The 21,634-nt window shown below is 48.3% G+C and overlaps 1 protein-coding gene across 3 annotated transcripts in view; it reads right to left on the minus strand.

Moving 5' to 3' along the window:
* Positions 1-286: 286 nt before the first annotated feature.
* RASGEF1A (RasGEF domain family member 1A) overlaps positions 287-21,634 on the minus strand; it is a 118,834-nt gene continuing 97,486 nt past the window's right edge. Inside the window, exons 2-14 of one of the 3 annotated variants that reach the window (XR_006786041.1) lie at positions 17,575-17,774; positions 10,475-10,597; positions 7,830-7,967; positions 6,746-6,967; positions 6,023-6,097; positions 5,514-5,606; positions 4,948-5,050; positions 4,785-4,864; positions 3,848-4,039; positions 2,860-2,983; positions 2,330-2,402; positions 1,826-1,982; positions 287-784 (exon numbers count right to left, since the gene is read on the minus strand). Coding sequence is in view for 1 of the 3 variants with exons in the window: in XM_045842167.1 (XP_045698123.1) it covers positions 1,958-1,982; positions 2,330-2,402; positions 2,860-2,983; positions 3,848-4,039; positions 4,785-4,864; positions 4,948-5,050; positions 5,514-5,606; positions 6,023-6,097; positions 6,746-6,967; positions 7,830-7,967; positions 10,475-10,597; positions 17,575-17,769 (1,443 nt within the window). In the remaining 2 variants the exon portion in view is untranslated. Of the gene's footprint in view, positions 785-1,805; positions 1,983-2,329; positions 2,403-2,859; positions 2,984-3,847; positions 4,040-4,784; positions 4,865-4,947; positions 5,051-5,513; positions 5,607-6,022; positions 6,098-6,745; positions 6,968-7,829; positions 7,968-10,474; positions 10,598-17,574; positions 17,775-21,634 lie in introns of those variants that run through there. The other 2 variants (XR_006786042.1, XM_045842167.1) reach the window with 2 other exon arrangements.

Here is a 21,634-nt window from a genome sequence, read left to right on the forward strand (position 1 = left end):
GAAAGCAGGACTGGAATACACCACCTGTATAATTTTTGTTTTGTTTTTTTTCATTTTGAAAAGCCCATTGTCAGAATATGCTGTGCAGATGAGAACTACTTGCTGCTCATGAAAGGCTGTGAGAGCCCTGGCAGTCTTGCCTTGTGCCTGCAGCACAGCTGTTTGTCATTGCCAGTCCCACACAGAGCAGGCACATGAGGGGAGCAATGTGTCCTTTTATTGATGCAGGTATGTCCAGTTACACCAACAACTGGCATACTGTGTTACAGTACAGCTTTATACTCACAGTTCATCTCACAATACCAAAACAGCATAGTTAGGAAATGTATCCAACTGGGAAAATAAAGTGGTAAACACAGATGATGTGCCAGTGGGCATTAGAACTAAGGCTCCAGTGATGTGTATGTGATAGGAAAGCTCCATAACACATGTACAGAAAATGTTCTAATGTTATATTCCAAATATATACTCTTGAGTTTCAAGTCTTTATCTCAAATACATAAGCAAAACAATATGTACTATCAATATACAACATGTACTATCTAAAACATCTAAAAAGTGCAAAAACACTGTGACAATACAGTGTAAATATTCTTGCTCCACCCAGAGCTAAAGGTGACATCAGCAGCCACTTCCTTCCTGAGGCCTTGCTCCACATCTCTAGGCTCTCCTAGGAGCTGTGGGAATTAGCAAGTGACAGGCTTCCAACTGCAGGCTCCTACAGAAGCCAGGCATATGAAGAGAGACCAGGGAGCAGTTCCAAACTATTCACAAACAAAACCTCCTGCAAGGAAAATTGAGTCCGCATGAGTTGCCCACCTCCCACTTTCTAGGGAACAGGGCAGTCCTCCTCCCACAGCCAGGAATGAGTGTGCTCCTTGAGTTTGGGATTGAAAAACACCTCCAAATTTTGGGGCAATTGTGTGTAAGCGGGCTCCAGAAGTTGCTGGCCTGGCTAATTTTCTGTTTCAGATTTCATCAGCAGAGCCCCCACCTAGAGGGGAGGAGCCACTGTCCACTGGAATACTGGTCTATGAGTTGCTTCTTTTTACTTGGTACTTGGGTTTTGAAAATGGCCCAAGTGTTCCCATCCTCAATACCCTTAGTATGCTCTTCCTTACAGCTAGGTGTTTCTTCCAGTTACAGCCTGGAAAACTGACAATTCCATAACTCCCCACACCTGACATTATTTTGGATTTTCTGTTTTTCTAAAATGTAGTTGAAGAAAGATTTGCCAGACATATTCCAACATAAAAATATGCTGCCAGGTGTCCCTCTGCCTCTCCCAACCCCATAAATCCCTGATAAAAGAAAAGGAAAATGTAAACTTTGGAAAGCCTGTGGTTGGTGGTTTGCTTCCAGAAGTGTGCAAATGAGACCTCCTGCCCTCCCAAGGCCCCACTGGAACCTGGACCCTCAGTGGCCCAGGCTTTGAGGGCAGGTGCCTACAGTCTAGGGCCAAGGATTCACAGAGCCTCTTGTCGCTTGGGGAGGGGGGGCGGTCAGAGCAGAGTGGGAGACAGCCCTCCAGTACCCTCTAAGGCACTAGCCCTGATGTCACAGACACTGACTGGGAGGGCATCTAAGCAGGTAGGGCTCACATTAGTTTTGGTTGTTTTTTTAAATATATTTTTCATAAGATGTGAATATAGTCAAAAGTAGAAAATAAAAATCTACATTTCATTAGACCAAGATGTTATCATGGATGCCATCTCCCATGATACTCTTTCCCCATCCCTCCCAAAACCAGGGCACTGCCCTGTTATTTAAAATCAACAACAACAACAACAAAACTGTGCCAAAGGTTGATGGATGAAATAATTACCATTTTTTCCCATAAAAGTTATGTACAAATGGACCCCAACCAGTGAGGCCACCTCATCTCAACCCATTATCAAGATTAAAGCTTGGTTCCCAGGTGTGCTTCATCCTGTGTCTGCAGGCTGCATCCACACCTTCAGGCTCTGTTAAGGAGAGTAGCCCTAAAGGTGGACAGAGCACAATAGTCAGGTGCTGGCAGGCCTTTCCCCAAGCCAGCAGAGGGCAGACCCATACTTTCAGTGGAGGCCTGTTCTCCAGGAACTGGTCATGGAGGGGAGGAGTCAGGGACATTCAAACTCCAAATCCTCAGCCTCCTTTTGACTGGCAGCTGTACTAGGGACATCTTCCTTTCCCTGGACTGTGTGTGTGTGTGGGGGGGGGGGGCCTTCAGCTGCCTTTCAGAAGGGCACATCTGGTATGCTCACTCCCACCCTACCCCCAGTACTCTCCCTTCCTTGCATGGAGCCAAACTTGGGGATTTATACAATAGTCCCCTTCATTTCCCTACCTTAGGGTCTTCCAGCTGTCCTTTTCCATGTGGTTTTCAGGACCTTCACTTTCAAAGGAGGCGATGAACAGTGCTGGGAAACAGGGAAGCCATTCAGAACCCATGTCCACATGCAGTCAGCCTGCCTACTATACCAGTTATCCCTTCTCAAACTGTCATTGTAGGGATGTAGCTAGGCTAAGAAGTAACTCCTAGGCCAAATGGTATAGTGACCTCTGGCCTGAACTCGTCCATGGATCCATCAGGCCTAGGGCTCCCAGCTTCCTGCTTAAGGACACTGAGAAGTTGCCTGGTTCTGTAGCACTGGCCCAAACCCATCCTGGTTCTCTCATGTGGCCTCTAGGGCCTGGTCTCATCTTGTCCTTATCCTTCATCTGTCAACTGACCCACCCTCATGAACTCACCCTGGGAGCTGAACTTCCCCTGTGTAGCATGGGGGTAATGATCAAGCCAGCCCCCAAGGGAGTCAGGGGAACAGGGACATGCACCTGTGCAGGGAGGGGGCTGCTGCTATGCAGAGGCAGCCTCACCTTCCTCGCTGTAGATGGGCGCTGTAAGCAGATAACTCTGAATCTTCTTGTCCTTTTCAAAGGGACACTTTACTTGTGTCCATGTCATAAACTCATGGATCTGTCTGGAGATCTCCCAAAATTTCTGAATGAAAAGAGGACAAATTGGATGTTCACTTGTCACCATAAGCTAAAAGGGCAGGGGATATAGATTCTGGGGTCTGCCTGCTGCTCACTTCTCTAGTCCCAGCAGGTTGAAACAGTGACTGCACAAGTGACTTCATTGAAGCACTTTGTGCAGCATCAGCACAGCAGGTGTCTCAGAGGACACTCTCTCCTGCCCTCTGCCTGGGCCATCAGGCTGGCAGCAGGGACCCCAGTAGGTCCCCATCTGTGACTCCAAGATGAGGCAGGCATCCCAGCCATGACTAGCATAGCACCAACAACTAGCACATGTCATAATGTCACTCTTTTGGGCCTGTGTGGGAATCTGTAACTCCCTCCCATCCCTTACCTGTGTGGGGTGAACACTAGACAACCTAGCTCCCCCTATACCTCCCCAAGCACCTTTGTCCTACCCTCATGCCTTTGGCCAGACAGGTGTTCACTTACATCTGGAATTCTGCTGCCTCCTCTTCCCTGCTCGAGTCCTTCTTGCTTAAAGCCTTCCCAAATCCCAAATCCCCAGGGGTGGCCCCTTCTCTGTCTCCCTGGTTGAATCAGTGCTGGGACCAGCATCCTGAGTGAATGCAGGTTCCCTGTGGCTACAAGCCCTATAACCAGATCATCCACCCAGAAGGTCAGTGCTGCTGTCACATCTCAATGTCAAATAGTGTGACCTACCTTGTAGATGTCAGTCTTAAAGGCCCTTCTGCAACAGGAGCATGGCTTTGCTGCTCTCCTGGCAAAGATGGATTCTTCCTGCCTTGGGGCAAGACTGGGAGGTCTGCCCTGCCTTATACTAGGACAGCCAGCCCCTCCCCTTGGACCACAGTGGGGCTGAGCTCACCTTGAAGTTAATGTGCCCATTGGGCAGGTGGTTAGTATGGATTTTGTGCAGGAAGTAGATGTCCTTAACAAAAAGATTGAACACAGGAATAACAATCTTCTCTTGGCTGCTGTTGGCTGTCTGAGACCTCTGTGTGGCCCCCTGGAGGGCTGTGCGGTAGTTGCAGAAGTTGCTGGATGGATCCATGTGGTGCTGTGGGTAGATAGGAGGGAGGACACACATGGTGGGTGGTGCTCCCCTTGCACTTCTTTGCAGAGCAGAACAGAGAACAAGCTGATAGGGAAGGCACTTCCCCTCTGGGCAACTTGATTGTCACTCAGAAAAGGCCTCTCTTCCAGGAGGGAAGCCCAGAGATGCTGAGCTGAGCATAAGGCCAAGGCCTTCAGGGTTGGGTCTGAGTGTCATTGGGAAAGCTGTAGAGAAGTCTCACAGCCCACACACAACTCTTCCCTGCCCTGCTGAGCCTGGGTCTCCTCCTTCCTTTCAAAGCCTTCCTTCGCCCCTCTGCTTGCACTGATAACTGGCTCCACAGACACATGTTTGCAGAAAATTAGTTCTATGATCAAATACATCTGGGCAAGGCTATGACTGAGCTTACCTGTCAGCTTCTGGCCACCCAGATGATCTAGTGCTGTGAAAAGTCAGATCAGAAAAAACCTATCTCTGCTTAGTTAGCATCAATCAACAAGTCTCATGGGCTCATTTTTGTCAAACTCTTTACTACTCCCCAAAACTCGCTTTAGGAGATGCCAGATCCGACTGAAATCAAGGATGAAAAGAGCTCAAGCTACTGGCCTTCCCAGTGTGGCCAGGTCAGGTAGGCTCAACAGTCCACACCAGCCAGTGCTGCAGGTAGCAGGTCCTAAGCAAAGGGTAGGTAGAATGTGATGGGAGGCCCTCCTCATTAGGCCAACACAGGATGAGGTTGGGTGCCTACCTCTAAGACATCAAACTTGGCCATCTTAACTTTGGACCATGTTTTCTTCAGCCGAGCCACAGGACTGAGGTTCATGCCAGCTGCAGAGGACAGCAGGTAGGGTCAGGATGGGGAGATGGGTCACACAGAAGCTGGGTGGGAAGCCCCAGGCCCAGACACTCACAGATGATGGCCATCATAGAGTTGAAGTTTCCAATGTTGAAGCACTCCCGGGCTACATCGATGAAGAACTCCAGCATGCGGGTCCGGTGCTTCTTCTTCACTACCTGGGGAGCAATCAGCAGCCTCAGCATGAGCTCCAAGATGGGGTCTTGGGTATCTTCTCCACCATCAGTCCCTGAAGGGCATCTGGCTGGAGCTGCCCTAGGGCCCACAAAGCTGTTAGACCAGGGATAGCAGACGGGGGGTGCCGGCAGTCTGCAGAGGCAGGAAATGCAGCCATGGCATCTCTGATGCTGGATAAAGGAAGGAGGGCAGGCTGAGAGAACTAAGGGACCCTGTACTGGGCAAAGAGTGCACTCCACAGATGGTCTCAGTCATCACTGAAGTCATCACTGTTGGGCGTGGTGGGGGTGGGACTCAGTACCTTCAAGGCCCTACCAATAGAGGCTTCTTATCTCTACTTTGTTTCAACATCTAAGGGGGCAGGAACATCTGGTATCTGAAGTAGCACTGTGGGATTGGGGAGGAGATGGTGCCACCCTGCCATATCCTCTGTGCAGTGCTTACCCGGCACACCTCAGTGGCCACTAGTAGGCTGAGGCAATTGAACCAGTTGTCATAGGCCTCCAGGCTGTAGGTCTTGGTCAGGTCCCCTTGGCACTGGGGAGAACACAGCAGGTCACAGGAAGACCAAGGATGCTGCCAAAGGGTGCTGCCAAGCCATGCCCCAAAATGGGGGAGCAGGAACCTTGGCCAGAGGAAGAAACTGAAAGTGATGTTGGATGGAGGCAACTGGACAGGTCCCCTTGGCCAGCCTGTGTCTCCAGGATGCCCAGGGACAGCCTTGGAGGACAGGCTGGCTGCCTGAGGTCCTAGGACTGTTAGACCCCTCACAACATGTATTACTCTATGTGGCCATCTGCCGAACACTTGGAGCAGGTGCCAGGAGGCCAGACCCACATCCACGGGGTTTTGAGGTCAGGCAGTCCAAAGGTACTCAGGTATGCTGGTGGGGTTCCCAGCCACCCTGCATGGGATGTTGCTGCCAGGCCCATCCTATGGCCACAGCCCCTCACCCTGTGCTTGTCTGGAGTGTCCACATGGCTGATGATCTTCATCAGGTCCTGGGGGTGAATGCTGCTGACTCTCTCCTGCAGTGGGGGAGATAGCACAGGGGGTGATAAGCCTGCTGCCCTTGGACAAGCCCCACATTTGAGGTGTAGGATATATTCAGAGCAGCAGCCAGGACTAGTTGGGAAGTGTATGCAATGGTCCCTCCTTGACTACAGCATCTAGCCAGTGGGCAGGCCCTGCCCAGGCTAAAGTACTCCAGGGATTTGATAGCCCCTCCCCCAGAGGAGAGGAAACAGGGCTTCAAGGGAGCAAGAAGGGAGCCTCAGGGTAATGACTGCCATGCACAGGAGAACTTCCCAGCCCAGAGCACAGGCAGGTAGAGGTGACAGAGTAGAGGAAATAGCTCTCACCCTTGAAGCCCCTTACCTCCTCCCAGGCCAGTCACTTCAGACCTTACTACCCCAGCCCCTCCCATTAAAGTAGGGCTGTTGTGCTCCTGGGGACCCAGGCACCCAGCATAAAGAAATCTGCTGTTTAGGTGGCCGCACACTAGCTGGAGGCAATGGTCAGGGCTGGCAAGCAGGGTTTACCTGAAACCCCAGTCTGCCTAGTGAGGGCAGCCCTGTAATGCTTATATTGAGAAAGATACTGGAGGCTAGTGGCTCTTGATGAGCATAAGTGAATGACCCCAGGCCCTCCTTGGACAGGCATATGGCAGCACTGACCAGCTCAATATGAGTCAGCTGCTGCGCCAGCACCATGGGGTCACAGCACACGCCCAGGATATCCTTCTGAGTGGTCGGTGGCTTGGCCTTCATGATGGGCCCTTTGTCTACAGTTGGTGAGCAGAGCCTCTCTCGAAGCTCCTGAAGCTGGCTCCGGGCAGCCAGGGATAACAGCAGGTTCTGTGTCATTTGGGCAATGGCCTTCTTCACTGTGCCACTCTCCTGTGGAGGTCAGGAAGCAATGGAGGCACCTGCATGGAATGGCAGCAAGACTACCACCTCTCTGCAGGGACCCATCTCATCCCCAGGGATATTCCTGACTTTGAGCCCACAGCTCTAACCAAACCTGCCATGAGCACTTGGGCCTGACAGAGTTGGGTAAGTGTGGGCTCCTCTGATGCCGTTTTGGAGATGGTGGCTTAGTGGGCTGTCCTGTGAAGAAGGGCCCCTGCCAGAGCAGGGCCAGAGCTAGGCTTCTGGGTCTGAAAAATGTAACTTCACTGGAGCTGAAGGCAGCCAACTGAGCTACTTCTCAGGGTCATCCTACAGCAAGAGGGATGAAGGCATCTAGAAAGGTTTACTCTGCAGTTAGGAGCCTTCACTCTCTGGGTGTGAACAGCACTGGTCCTTCCCAAAGCACTCCCTGAACTTTCTGAGCCCTCTGGGAGCAGCTGAACGTGTGGAGCACCTTCATCATCAAGACACAGCCAGCCTAGGCTCCCCCTGGGTTCTCCAGGTTCTTGTCTCCACTGAAGGCAAGAACAGGCTGGGAGCCAGGAAAGGTAGACAGGCTCTTACCCTTCTCACTAAGCCCTCACTCTACCCACACAGAATCCAGGAAAGGGTGGGGCCTAGGCTCATTCCACATTCTCAGGGTGAGGCCCACCCCACTGCTCAAGTTCCCCTACTTGTCAAGGGCAAGTCTGGCCCACTGCTGCCCAAGGTAGGGGAGATGACAAAATGGAGGCACCCAGCAGTCCTCATGGGGGAGCGACAGGGAAGGGGATCACATTCAGAACTGCCTCTAAGGACTCCTCCCCACAACACTCAAAGGAGCTCCACCAGAGTTGAGGGAGGACCTCACCTCATCACACTGCATGACCCAGTGGGTGATGGCCTTCAGTTCAGCCATGGCCTTCTCATCCTGGAAGTCACAGGGGAAGGCCTCTGTCCACTCCTTTAGCAGCTGCATGATCTTGGCTGAGAAGGTCTTCAATATGGCCTGAAGGGGTGGGCACAGAGGGAGTTCCAAACCACCAGAGTGAGCAACAAGATGATGAGTGGTATACCAACTCCCAAGGACCCCTGTGCTGGGGCACTGACAACTCCCAGCCCGTCCTCTTGGAGTTTTGTTATACTTGCTTTGTTTCATATCCCCCTGGTGGAACCTGAGAAAGACGATACCTACCAAGAAGGACTCCTGGTGGCTAACTGGACCCCAATTTTTAAAAAACAGCTTAGCAGCTATTTCCAAATGGGCCTCTCACACAAGCCATGCTTCAGAATCTTGCACTGTACTGCCTGTGGGCACTGTACTTCTCCCATGTGAGCCAGACCTATTAAAGGAGTTACTGGAATCTTATTTCAATCAACAAGACTGAGGCTTTCCCCATCCAATTGGAGCTTTGTAGCTATATCTCCATTAGCATCTTCATCCACCAGAGCAATTCCATTCTGATCAATCAGGACAGTGCTTTTGGGGATCAACGTGCAAAGATATGGAGTACTCATTTACAAGGAAAGACCAATCAGGGAAGAGGAGTGCGAACTTCTCTCTCTATACAAAGTGAGTTCCCCTCTTTCTTAGGGGGCATACTTTCCCTTTCCAATGCCAATAAAGGCTGCATTTCCCTGGCTGGAGCTGAAACACCAAAGAAGGCTGGCCAGAGTGCCTCAGAGCTGCCTCAGAGTTGTGCTGCTTCATAATTGAGCTGTAACACTATTGAGTTGTTCCATAGCCATGGTATTTTCACAGCTGTGCTATATCACAATTGAGCTCTTTTGCACTGAATAAAGTTTCTTTCTTCACCACACCCCAAAATGGGGATTCTTGTTGGCAGTGAATTGATGACAAAACCATCAGTTGGCACCGTTAATTCAGCTCTTTATTTTTTCATTTAAGTAAATTCATTTTCACAAAACTTGCCCCGTCACTACCATGGCATAGAAAACTAGTTTAATTTTTTTGTAGTTAGAAATTACTCATAAAAAAGAATGCAGTGAAAACCAAGCAAATTTTTTAGCAATAAATAAGAGACTCTTGCCTGTCTCCTCTCAGTAGAGGCAGGTTAACAAGTGCTGGGAAGGAACACAGACACCTGGAGGCAACCTCCTCCCCATTTTGTGTCATTAAAGGTGGTCCTGACAGTCCTGCTGTGGCTCCACGAGAGGAGAGGAGGGAGTGTCAGATACTTGGTGGAAGTATCCCCCTGAAATGCCCACATGGACCCACAACCACCACCACCCCTGCCAGCTCCTGTGCCACCATCACTTTTTCTTGCCCTTCCTGGTTACCTGCCCATTCCTGTCCAACCTGGATCATTCCAGGGTGCCCACAACTGCCCTCAGGGCCAGGCTCCTAGAGGACCCAACTCCACAGCCCTGTACCTTCCCAAGCCCCCTCTGCTTCCTCCAACCTGCCTGACTCTGGCTGCCCCAAGCCTCCAGCTGGTCCCTTAGTAATGATTTACCACACCTGGCAAAGCCTCCATTAGCCAGCCCTATGATCCCACAGATACTGCCTCTGGCCAGAGTCTAGTGCAAAGATATCCCAGAAAGCTTTGCTGTTATTTCCTCCAACTGCTGATGGCATCCACACTTATCAGGAGCCAGAGTCCCATCAGAGTCCTGCCAAGCATGTCACCATGGACAGAGTCTGGCAGGCTCAGCTCCAGCTCCTCTCCCTTAGCATCCCCACTCACCCTGTTCTGGGTTATTTCTACCTGTCCCTCAGGAACTTTTCCTGATAGCCAAGCTTTTGTCAGAATCTGTCCCTATCTCTGCCCTGCAGAACTCCAAGACAGTCCCTCTGAGGAGGAGACTCTGAGAAGGCATGGGCATTCACAGACCTTTGCTGCAAACCCTCCAGAGCTCAGCTTCATGGTGGGAAGATAGCAGGGAATGCCATTAAGAAACAGGGACAGGCCCTGCTGTGCCACAGACTGCATTGCCAGCTCTAAGAGCATGCTCACCACCCCCTCTTCTACACCAAACCCTGAGTTTCTCAGACCTCACCCCAACACCCAGGGCCTAAGAACTGAGCTGTGGTTTCTTAACCATCCTGACTGCCAAAAGCCTGGCTCAATCAGAAGGGACAATAGTGGCAAACATCCCTGTTTGAGTCACTGAATACTCATATGAGCAAGCACCAGACTGAGGGTACTGCTACCTGACCCTTTTGAGGAGGCAGTGACCTAGGTCCCTTTGGCTTCTTTTTCACCAACTGCAGTCAGGCTTCCATTGGAAGGTCCTAGCACTGATCAGGAGAGCTAGCAGAACAGTTCACTGGGGCCCTTCCTTGGAGGAGATGTGAATGCCCACCAACAGTAATTACTTCCACATCATGGGAGGTGAGCCATGTCCCAGGTATGCTGCCATCAGGGAGGACCCCAGGCTAGGCTCAACCAGACCCTGTCTTGCAGCTCATTCTGAGCATGTTCTCTTGGAGTAGGAGTGGGAGTGTTAGCCAGGGACACAGAGACAGGCAGCATCTGGTAAGCACACCTTTACCTTCTCAGACCCAGCCTCCAGCTGCTGCCTCTGCTCCAGGTAGATCTGCCCCACACGGACCAGCAGGTCATGAGGGGGTATGAACACCCGGGAGCTCAAGAGAAATGTGAAGATGTACGTTCCCTGAAGAAAAGAGGGGAAAAAGAAAGAAAAGGGAGAGAGGGAAAAGTGTAGGTCAGACCTGGCAGAGCCCCCAAGCCTGCTGCTCCACTTGGCCCTGCTACCTCCCAAGCCCAACATCACTATGAAAGTAGCCACATTATCCGCATGGTTTACTTCACCTTGGATTCCCTTCTTCTCTCTCACTGTCATCCAAATCCTGCCCACCTTGCATGGAACAGATCAACCCCACCTTGCCACAGCTCAAGGAGGCCTCCCTGATGAGCTCAGCTCCCAGCAGTCGTGCTCTGATGGGCTTCTCCCCACCCTCTGTCCTACCCCCAAATGGGTGCTAACATAGCACTGGATGTTGGCAAGACTCTTCAAACCTATGTGAGCCTGTTGCCTATTTCACTGTGCTCCCTGAGCCTGGCTCCAAGCCTGCTTCTTCTCCATGTTTTTACTGGCCTGCTCTATGGGCCCTTGATGATGGGGTGTGGCCTTGTCCATGGGGCAGGGTAGGGCCTCATTGACCTCAGTACCTGTGCAATCACTAATTTGTTATGGGCCTTGTCTAAAACTGCCACACCATGGCACTGTTCCACATGTATGTGCCCTCCTCACTGGGCTTTGCAGTGCAGACTCTGAGGATTCCTTATGATCTGAGCTGAAAAGTGGCAGAGGTAGCCCCAGCCACACCATGAGAGGGGTTTATGCAATGGACGGAAGGACAGAGGAAGAACAGACAGAGCCCCAGGAAGAAGGGAGGAGTTCTGTTATGGGTGGGCCACAAATCCCCAGAAGCTTAGTTGTCTCCAGCACCATTAGATAAATGCTGGGGCGGGGGCGGGGGGGCAATTCCTTCCGACTTTCCCTAGGCCATGTCTGACTCAAAAAGGCCAGGGAACCCAGCTCTGCCCTGTGGATAAAGTTGTCACTGGAAAGGCCAGTGCAGCTTGGCTCTTGAAAGGGAGCAGGCAGGCACAATGTCACTGATAGGGGAACTTAAAGAGTTAAAGAATTCAGCTTTAGTTACAGTTGATAGGCTTAAGTAATTAATGCATGTGTAAGGCTATTGTTCCAGAAACTAGAATATATAACCTACAACAGTGGTCCCTAACCTTTTAGCATGAGGGACTAGTTTCATGGAAGACAATTTTTCCTCGGATGGGGTAGGGTGGGGAGACAGAAACACAGAGCTCAGGAGGTAATTTGAGTGAAGCTTTGCTCACTCACTCACTGTGACAGAAGATGGAGCTCAGACAGTAATGTGAACAAAGCTTTGCTTGTTTGCCTGCTCCTCACTTCCTGTTGTACAGCCCAGTTCCTAACAGTCCATGGACTAGTACTGGTCCACAGCCTGGGATTTGTGGACCCCTGACCTACATGATTCCAGAAGGTCAACAAGCAAGTCAACCTTTGTGTCCCAGGGTATCTGTAAGTGATAAAATAATATCTGAGCCATTGTGTGCCAGGGAAAGAATGACTGTGATGCAAATAAAAAAGGTGTTGACCAGTAGATAAAGAAATAGTAGGAAAACTGCTGCCAGACTGCAATTCTTATCTGATTAACCCTTTTCCAAACCACTTACCTACCCTTTTCTTCTCCTTATAAAAAGGTCAGCTTGAGGTGAGATGTTAAGATGGTGTTTAGGGCACATTACCTCCCATCTTCTCATATCACCAGCATTTGGATAAGTGACCATAAAGATTCAATTCTTGTTTCTAATTATTCATTCTGGTAGTGACAGGCAGCACAAATGCTGACTTTCCCAGTTTCATTTTCTGGTGACTGGGGGAACACCATGAGGACTCTCCAGTAAGTCTGGGTATTTGACAGGGAGTCCCATTGGCTGCCTGGATTGGGGGCCCTGGGTGTGCTGATTTGGGGACTCCTTAGCAGCTGTCAAGTGATTTCAGTGAGGACTCTCCTCCAATTCTGGGCATTCCTCATTGCCTTCACTTTCAATCGAATTGCTGGTTCAGTGTTACAGTCTTGGGTTACAATTTAGAATGGTCATCAGAAATTAAGATGCCTTTTGGTTTGTGTGATGTTACAGTGCTCTGTCTGGTAGAATGGGCAGGGGATCCTCCATTCTGGAAACAGCCCTTTGAGGCTAAATCTGACTGATTGGTTAACCTATGCTTATGAACCTATGGCTAAAAATGGAATGTTTTTATTGCAATAATGCTTGGCTTATGTATAATTTGGACTCAGGAGAGTCCAGGCCACTGAATGGGTTTTTAAATTACTATACTACATGGCAATTAGAGTTGTTTTGTCAAAGATCAGGGAAATGGAATGAAATACCTTATGTACAGGCTTTTATGACTTTATACAATAGAGATGAAGATGCAGGACTAAAAGGAAATAGATTGATGGCCCAGAAAAAAAAGGGAATTTACCTGTGGCAGATAGCAGAAGCTCAGAAGAGAGGGACCAGGAAGATCAGGATGTCATGGCTGCTGTAAGCATGGTCAGGGTTCCCATGGCCCCTCAAACCCCAGGGAATCCTCCTCCTTACCCAACTGAGGGAGCTGAAGGAGGTGAGCCTGAACTTGTCTCTCCATCCCAAGCCCACAAGGGAACCAAATTTAGAAGAAGACAAGCCCCTACTGGGGCAGGGCAATATCTCATGTGAAGACTTCCAGTGGGAGTAGCGCCAGGGCCAGCCTGCTGGATATTATTGGGCATACACTCCATTTTCTACATCTAATCTGTTAAACTGTAAAATCTTATAGAAATGATCCTTCTAAAATGATGGACTGAGTTATGTCAACTTTTGCCATTCACCATCCCAACTGGTAGACTTACTGAATAAACCTTACTGAATATTTTGCTTATGAGGGATGAGCAGAGATTGGTACTGGATAAAGCAAATAAAGAGGCATGGAGACTGCACCAAGAAAATACAGATGAGGCTCCCAACTGTACTAACGCAATACTTTTAACTGAGCTCAACTGGAACACTAATGAGAATGGCCTTCTTCTCTTAGAGTATTATAAGATGTGCATCCTTGAGGGACTAAAGAAAGAAATCCCTAAGCATAAAAGTCTGAGTATGTAACATGGTGTAACAAAAGTGTTCTGAGGACCCCTTTGAGTTTCTTAGAAGAATACTTGTCAAAGAAATTAGATCGCACTTTGCGGAGGTGGCCAGCTTGCTTGAGAGCTGGGGCAGCCACCTATGAGCTTTTATAGGAAGCTGAAAAGTTCTTCTTGGGACAGCCATTCACCATTTATGCACCCCACCAACTGCTGAGCCTACTAGAACAAAAAGGAAATTTGTGGCTTACTGCTGGAAGAATGGGCAGGTATCAAGCAATTCTTCTTGACAATCCCAATGTCTTTCTCAAAATTGTAAATTAAATCCTGCCTCCTTTCTCCCAAACTCTGACTTGGCTGTGCTGAAGCATGACTGTACTGAAATAATTGATGAAGTCTATTCTAGCAGAATTGATTTACAGGACCATCCTTGAGAAGAGGCAGACTGTACTCTATATGCAGATGAAAGCAGTTATATGGAAAAAGGAAACAGAAAGGCTGGGTATGCAGTTGTGAGTCTGGAAGGAACAGTAGAGGCCAAGGCCTCACTGCTGCTTAGAAAGCTGAACTGACTGCAGTGATGAAGACACTAGAATTGTCCCACAAAAAGAAAGTGAATGTGTATACTGACTTGAGGTGTTCTTTCCTAATTTTGCCTGCACGTGGTTCCATCTGGAAGGAAAGAGGACTATTAGCCTCCAATAAAAAAAATTAAGCATGCAATAGAAATTTTAAAATTATTACAAGCTGTTCAGGTACCTTTACAGATGACAGTTATGCACTACCTGGGGCATTAGAAAGAGGACACTGAAGTGGGTAGAGGAAACAATCTGACCAATCAAGCAGCAAAAAGCCGCTAAAGGTACATTTATAATGCCTTTGGTATCTGTTTTAGACTTGTCACATTTTTACCCTGAATATTTGACTGCAAACTTACAGAAAGCTAAGAGCTTGGGTCTTGATGAAGAAGGCTCCAATAGTAAATGGAGAAAGATTAAGAAAAGGATTATATTGCTTCCTGAACATTAAGTAGAGCCAGTCATGAAGCATTTGCATAGTGAGCGACTCCACTCACTATGGAACAGATTCATTAACCACCTATATTAAACCATGACTCATAGGTCCTAGAATTTCTAAAGCCATAAGGAAAACAACAGTTAGATGTGTTGTATGCCAGAAGCATACCCCAAGACAGATTCCCATGAGAAGAAAGAAAGAAGTAATCCCAAGAACAGTGCCCATTTGAAGACTAGCAAATAGACTTTAACCAGATACTGAGGTTCCGAGGATGGAAATATTTGTTAGTCTTTGTTGATACATTTTCAGGATTGGTAGAAGTATACCCTACTAGACCTGATAAGTCCTCAGAAATAGTGAAAGCCCTACAGAAGGAAATAATTCCTTGCTTTGGCCTAACTGGCAGCATACAGAGCAATAATGGACCTGCTTCTGTTTCAGAAATTATACAGAAAGTTAGTAAATTTTATGAATCAGGTGGAGACTTCATACAGCATGGAGACCTCAGGTTTCTGGGAAAGTAGAGATGAATCAGACCTTAAAGAAAAATATAGCCAAACTGTGTCAAGAAAATCATCTCCATTGGCATCAAGCTTTACCTATTGCTCTGCTCAGGATAAAGGTGGTTCCTCAAAGTGGGGTTCAGTTGAGTCCCTGTGAAATTGTACACAGGTGACCATTTTAGGCTATGATTGGGGAGGGAGATATGTATTTAGATCAAGAAGTGAAGGTACAGAATTATGTACAACATTTAAATCAGACCTTAGCTGTGATTAATGACCTCACTTGTATTAGAGTCCTCTCTTCCACAGGTTCTCTACATTCCTTTGAGCCTGAAGATAAGGTGCTACCTAAGACTTGGAAGACAGGAAAGCCAAATAGAAGAAAAGTGGACTGAACCTAGGGATGTACTCCTCACTGCCCCAACCATGACAAAATTGTCAGGAATAAAACCTTGGCTTCATCACATCAGAATAAAGAAAGCACCAGAAGAACAATGGATCCACATGAAGACCTGAAAGTCATCTTTTGAAAACAATGACATATTCTCTTCCCATGTTATGGAGAACTTATTTCTTTCAAACAAGATGAAAATATCTGGGTATATTTAGTAAACATTTTTTAAATATCTCTCACTTTTGTCTTATAGGAGGAACCTTTGTTGAACAAACTTTTACTTCATGTCTTGTAGGTGTTTGTACTTCCCTGGAAAGCCTCCAAAATTATTAATATAATTGGGGACCTATGGTAAATCTAAGGACAGGGAAATGTTTCCTTTAAAAATCAGTAATGTAGCCCCAGCTGGAGAGTGTACAATCTTTGTCAATTGTACTAAATACCATTTTATGTTTTCAGCAGATTTGGAGATGAATTGCAAAACTATCACTAATATATTTTATCCTTCAGTCACATCAAATTGCCTACAGGATGGTTTTTAACATATAGAAGGAGAGTTTACTCCTATATGCTCAACAGTAAAATTATTATCTCCATATAAAACTAGTTTCCTAGAAATAAGATGATTAAAACTAACAGCGGGGGATGATAGGGGAACACAAGAGTTAAACATTTCAGCTTTAGTTATAGTTGTTAGACTTAACTGATTAATGCATGTGGAAAACTATTGTTTCAGAAACTGGAATACATGACCTATGTGACTCCTGGAGGTCAACAAGCAATTCAACTTTTGTGCCCCAGAGGATCTGCAAGCAATGGAGGTGGCATCTGAGCCACTGTGTTCTAGGAAAGGAATGTCCATGATGCAGATAAAGAATTCTTGGTCAGTAGATAAAGAAATATTAGGAAAATCCCCATCTGACTACAATTCTTATCAGATTAACCTTTCCCAAAACCACTTACCTACCCTTTTTCTTCTTATAAAAATGTTTGTTGTAGCGTGGATGGAGCTGGAAAACATTATGCTTAGCGAAACAAGCCAGTCAGTGAAAGACAAATACCATATGATCTCACCTTTAACAGGAACCTAAATAACAGAACAAAGAAATAAGCCAAATATAACCAAAGACACTGAAATAGAGGACAGGCTGACAGTGACTGCAGGGGAGAGAAGAGGGAATTTAAGGGGACAGTGGGAAGGGTTCACAGGAATAAACTTAAAGGATACATGGTCATAAACTAAGGGGAGGGTGGTAATGGGAGGGAAGTGGGGAGGGTGGGAGGGGGGACTGGATTGGGAGTAAAAAGGAGAAAACTGTATTTGAACAATGATTAAAATTAAAAAAAAGAAAAAAACTCTAAAAAAATGTTTGTTGTTTTGAAATGAGATGTTAAAATGGTTTTTAGGGTATATAATTGCCATCTTCTTGGAATGTCGGCATCTGAATCAAGTACCCATAAATATCCAATCCTTGTCTCTACTTATTGGTTCTGGATATGAGAGGCAGCACAAATGCCAACTTTTCTAGTTCCATCACCACTGCTATCAGAGGCAGAAGGGAATCTCATATGCCAAGTGAACTCTTTCTCTCCGTTCCAAGAATGTACCCACCTCATCTTGAGTTGAAGAGGAAGGCTCTGGATTGTAGGTGAAGCCTGGCCAAGGTGGTGTGTACCTGTGCCCTAGGGTCCAAATGCCAGCAGGTGTAGCAGGGCTATCCCCTCTTTATTCTGGACTATGGTGGTTCATGCACAAAGCAAACTTCCCAACTCAGGGACAGGACAAGTGCAGGGAAGGGCCTCACCTGGACTCTGAGGAATTGGCCTGACCTTTAGACATCTCTTCCTCCCCTTGGGCCCTGCCCATAAAATATGTTGTTTGCTTATGTTACCAGGACCATCTTCCACCTTCCTGGAGGCCACAGGGAAGTCACTCCTCACTGGCCTGCCATGACCCTCCCCTGGCCCTCCCTCCTCATCCCAGAAGGAGCTTCCCCTGGAACCCCGGTCACCCCACCTTTCTCCAGGCTCAGGCACTCACATCAGGGTAATAATCCACTGTGGGGACAAGGTGCTCCATCAAGGCCTCCAGGGACCCGGAGATGAGGCGTCCATCCTGGAAGATGAGGTCCCTGGAACCACTGGCCCCGCCTCCTTGCTCCCCCATTACAGGCTGCACCTGTTCACTACAGCTGGGCCCAAGTATGCTGGAGAAGATGATGGAAGTCTGGGGCATAGTTTCTGTGAGAGAAGAACAAGGCCATGAGACATCAGAACAGCCTCCTTTAGGTCCCCTCCTGGTCTTCATGGTAAGTGGTACACCATTCATGAGACATCAACTCATGTAGGAGGGCCTGCAGCCACTGGATGTCTGATAAGTATTTCTTCAGCACCTGCCTCATGTACACCATGCCTCATTCCAGGTGCCAGGACACATAGAACCCAGCCTCTTAGGATTCTGCCCCAATCAGAGAAAAAAAAAAACAACTATGGAGAAATACAACCCAGGAGGAGAACTTGAACATATGACATGGAAGAGGTGAGATGGGGCAGCCTTGTTAAGGTGATATTGGGACCCACCAATGTCATCAGCTGTGTAGCTCCCTAGGATAAGAAAGGAATGTTCTAGGCATAATGGATAGTGGGTGCCAAGATCCTGAGGCCAGTGTATGTGGAGGGGATGAGCAGGGAGAGTATCTGAAGAGTAATAAGCCAGATCATGCACATTCTCAAGGGCCAGATTATTGTGTGTTGTTTCTCTGAGTAAGACAGAAACTGAGGGAGCTCTGAGCACAGGAGTGACCTGACTCAGGGTTGAAGGTCACCTTGGCTACAATGTAGAGTTCCAGCAGTGAAGGGATCTGAAAACCAGTTGGTGGGTTTTGTCATAACCCAGGGAGAGATTTCTCAGGTCAGGTGGTAGTGAGACAGGCTAGTCAGCCAGGACAAGCAGAATAGGGAAACTGAGACAGATAGTTAAACAGCCAAGCAGTTTATAGCCACCTAGTAAATCACAAAATCCTATTTTCCCTAACCAAGGACACTTAAAAGTAAAAGGTTTACACTTCTCCCCAATCAGGGTGCAAATAGCTTAAACCACTTTACTCAGGGAGATAGATAACAAAAATCCAATTAGTGCCATTTGTGCCCACCATACCCAAGGATGGATAAAGTCAGGGGAATAAATCTTATTTTGGCACATCAGCGTAAAGTTGATGAATATGCTATTGAGATCTCCCCTAAGACCTCCCTTAAACTCCCAGCCTTTGAAAACCCTCAAGATGAAGGACCCAGCACACATTTTCCCACTGGGAGCACACCTGCACCTTTCCCTTTCCCCCTAGAGGTGTTACCTCTGCCTTTCTCTCTCTTAAACTCCAAGGGCCCTTCTACTACCTCAGTAACTTTCTAAATAAGCTTTCTTTTATAATTTGAGTTGTTGGCTCTGAAATCTTTCTTTGCTGAATTCAAGAACCAAGGTCCAATTTTGCCACCAACACCGTTGGTAACAGTAACAGAGGAGGAGGGGAGCAGGATTGACTTTGGACATGTAAAGAATGGTCTCTGGCCTGAGTGACTGACCAGCAAAGGGAAAGCATGAGGGTGGGGTTTGAGGAAAGATCTAGAACATGCTTTTGGACATGACCTTTTGAACTTGAGATGCCTATTAGACATAGATGTCGGGCAACAGTCTAGGGACTGGGTGTTCCCATGTTGGGGCTGCCCACTGTGGCCTGGCCCTGTGTAATGGAACAGAGGGTTCCCACCTCATGCTATAGTAAGGCCTCTTCTGGAAGCTCTTGTGAGGCCTGGGAGAGCCCGTAGCCCTCTGGTTCTCAGTTTCCTCACTGCCTAAGGCAGACAGCTGCACCTGAAAGGAGCTTTATGGGAATTTGCCAGCCTGAGGCCTTGAAAGATAGTGCTCCATCAGGCTGGCCTGGTGTGGCCTGAACCCCCACTCCCATCCCCTTGCTCAAATAGTCCCACCCTTGGAGGGCAGGCAGGCTGAGGTTGGAGTGGAGGAGCAGGGCCTTTCTGCCTTTATGGGGCTATGGCCAGGCTATGTCCTCTCCAGTCACTGGCAAGCAGGTGCCCCTGCCCCATTGCCTGCCTCCCCAGGCAGCCACATATCCTCCCTCTCTGGTGGCAGGGCTGCCTCCTCATGACTAGGAAGATGGAAAGTGCACACACCCTCCCCGGGCTCCCTTGGCCCTCAGTGCTGACCTTGCATTGATACCACTGCCCCTAGCCCCTCTGACCCAACTGGGGCAAGCCTCTAAACCATTCTGGCCTCAGCTGCTCCACTGTGCAGAGCAAACCATAGCCATGATTATTTTTCTGCCATGAGAGGGCCCGGGCTGTTGCCCTCCAAAGAGGGCACAGGCACAACAGGCCCTTTCCCAAAGCACAGCAACTGAGCCTCCTGGCCAAACACCTAGAAGCCTCCATAAAATCCCCTGGAAGTCCTTTGCAAGGAGGTCAAGAGGTCATGGCAAGTCCCTGCGATGAGGCAGGATTGGAACATCCATGGCCCACACTCAGTGCTGCTTCACCCAAGATGGGGGCTCAGATTTACAGACACACCACTCAGCACGTGTCACAATGCACATTCTTGTCCCTGCCTTATTAGAAACTTGGGGCAGGCCCTCTGTTTGAGCTCTAACAAGCCCTCTGGGGGTTCTGATGCAATTTAGACAAAGAACCCCTGACTTGAGCAAACTCTGCATTTTTTTTTAGATGTTGAAACAGAAGGGAAGGATCTTGGCTGAGGAAATCCTAAGGTTTCTAAGTCCAGACCAGGTGTCACTACCTCCAGGAAGCCTCTCTCGATTGATCCTTAGACTACTGATGCACAAGGCTGGAAATGACCTTCACATCCTTCTGCCCAGCTGGATCCTGGCCCATGATGCTCAGTAACTATAACAAAGGTGGGCTCTCCAGGCACCTCAGTACCCTCAGCTGTTCTGTTGTGCTATCACTGAGCCCCAGCACTTCATCTGAAACCCACGTGCTGTGAAGCAACTTCCCCAAGATCACATACTTCTGGTTTCAAAAGGTGAGTGACCTAAGGTGGTATCCTTGGTCAGCTGGACCTCCTGATCCTGATGAAGGCTTCTTCATCAGAGTTGGCATTTTTTGAGCCACTGGCCTCTCCTGCTGTTGAGGCTGCACGCTATTTTGAACTCAGCTCCAACTCTGCTGACCATAATGGGTGGTTGAGCCTCACAGGAGGCCACAGGACTGAGTTTTATGCAGGGCACAGGCCCACAGCTGCACCCACATGCTGTCTGGGTACAGCCCAGGAGGCCTATCACTGCAGCTTAAGGCAGTGGCACCTGCTGCAGCAGCTGGACCAGGGATCCCACAACTGGACTCCCCAACTGCACAAAATTCCATATTTGTCATTTTTTAATGATATCAATATAAGTATACATGACGTGTACATAAATGCTTAGAAAACATCTAACTACCCACAGCCACACTAACTATAGAGTGTATTGCAAGGTATAGAGAGGATATTCACTTTCTGTTCTAAATATTTGTAAGCTATCCAGTGACTTTTCTAAACAGCACATCAGTTTTTATCACTTTTTCAATAACTGTTTTTTAGTGCAAAAAGGCTCAGTCTTGAAATTGGCATTTTTATACAGGCACATTAAAGAGGCAAGAGCCCCAGGGCTGGGCCTGCAGAAGAGTAAGCATGACCACCTGCAAGGGTGGGCTTCGAGACCAGGGCCAGAATCCCCTTGGAGATGGGCAGAAACCACGGGAGCCTGGAGCAGATCTTCCCAACCAAGAGTCCTGCCTACATGTCACTCCTCTTCCCCTCTTTTGTGCACAGAGCACCATGGGTATCAGAGATGCCATGAACCCCTTCCTTGTCCCACCTCAGTCCCTAGAAGAGCCCATCCACTCCTGGCTATGAGCACCAGGCTCAGTGCCAAGAAGGAGGAGGCAGGTCCCCTAAGCAAGTCTCATTGGCAGGAATTTAGAGGCTTCTCAGGTTTGAATCCTTGCTTTGCAACAGGCCAGTTCCTTGTTCCCAAACAAGTCTCACAAGCCTCAATTTCTTCAGCTGTTAATGAGGAAGAGGACAGGAC

This window comes from Phyllostomus hastatus, unplaced genomic scaffold (assembly GCF_019186645.2).
Source record: "Phyllostomus hastatus isolate PE091 unplaced genomic scaffold, TTU_PhHast_1.1 phas_contig_38, whole genome shotgun sequence".
NCBI classification, from domain to species: Eukaryota; Metazoa; Chordata; class Mammalia; order Chiroptera; family Phyllostomidae; genus Phyllostomus; species Phyllostomus hastatus.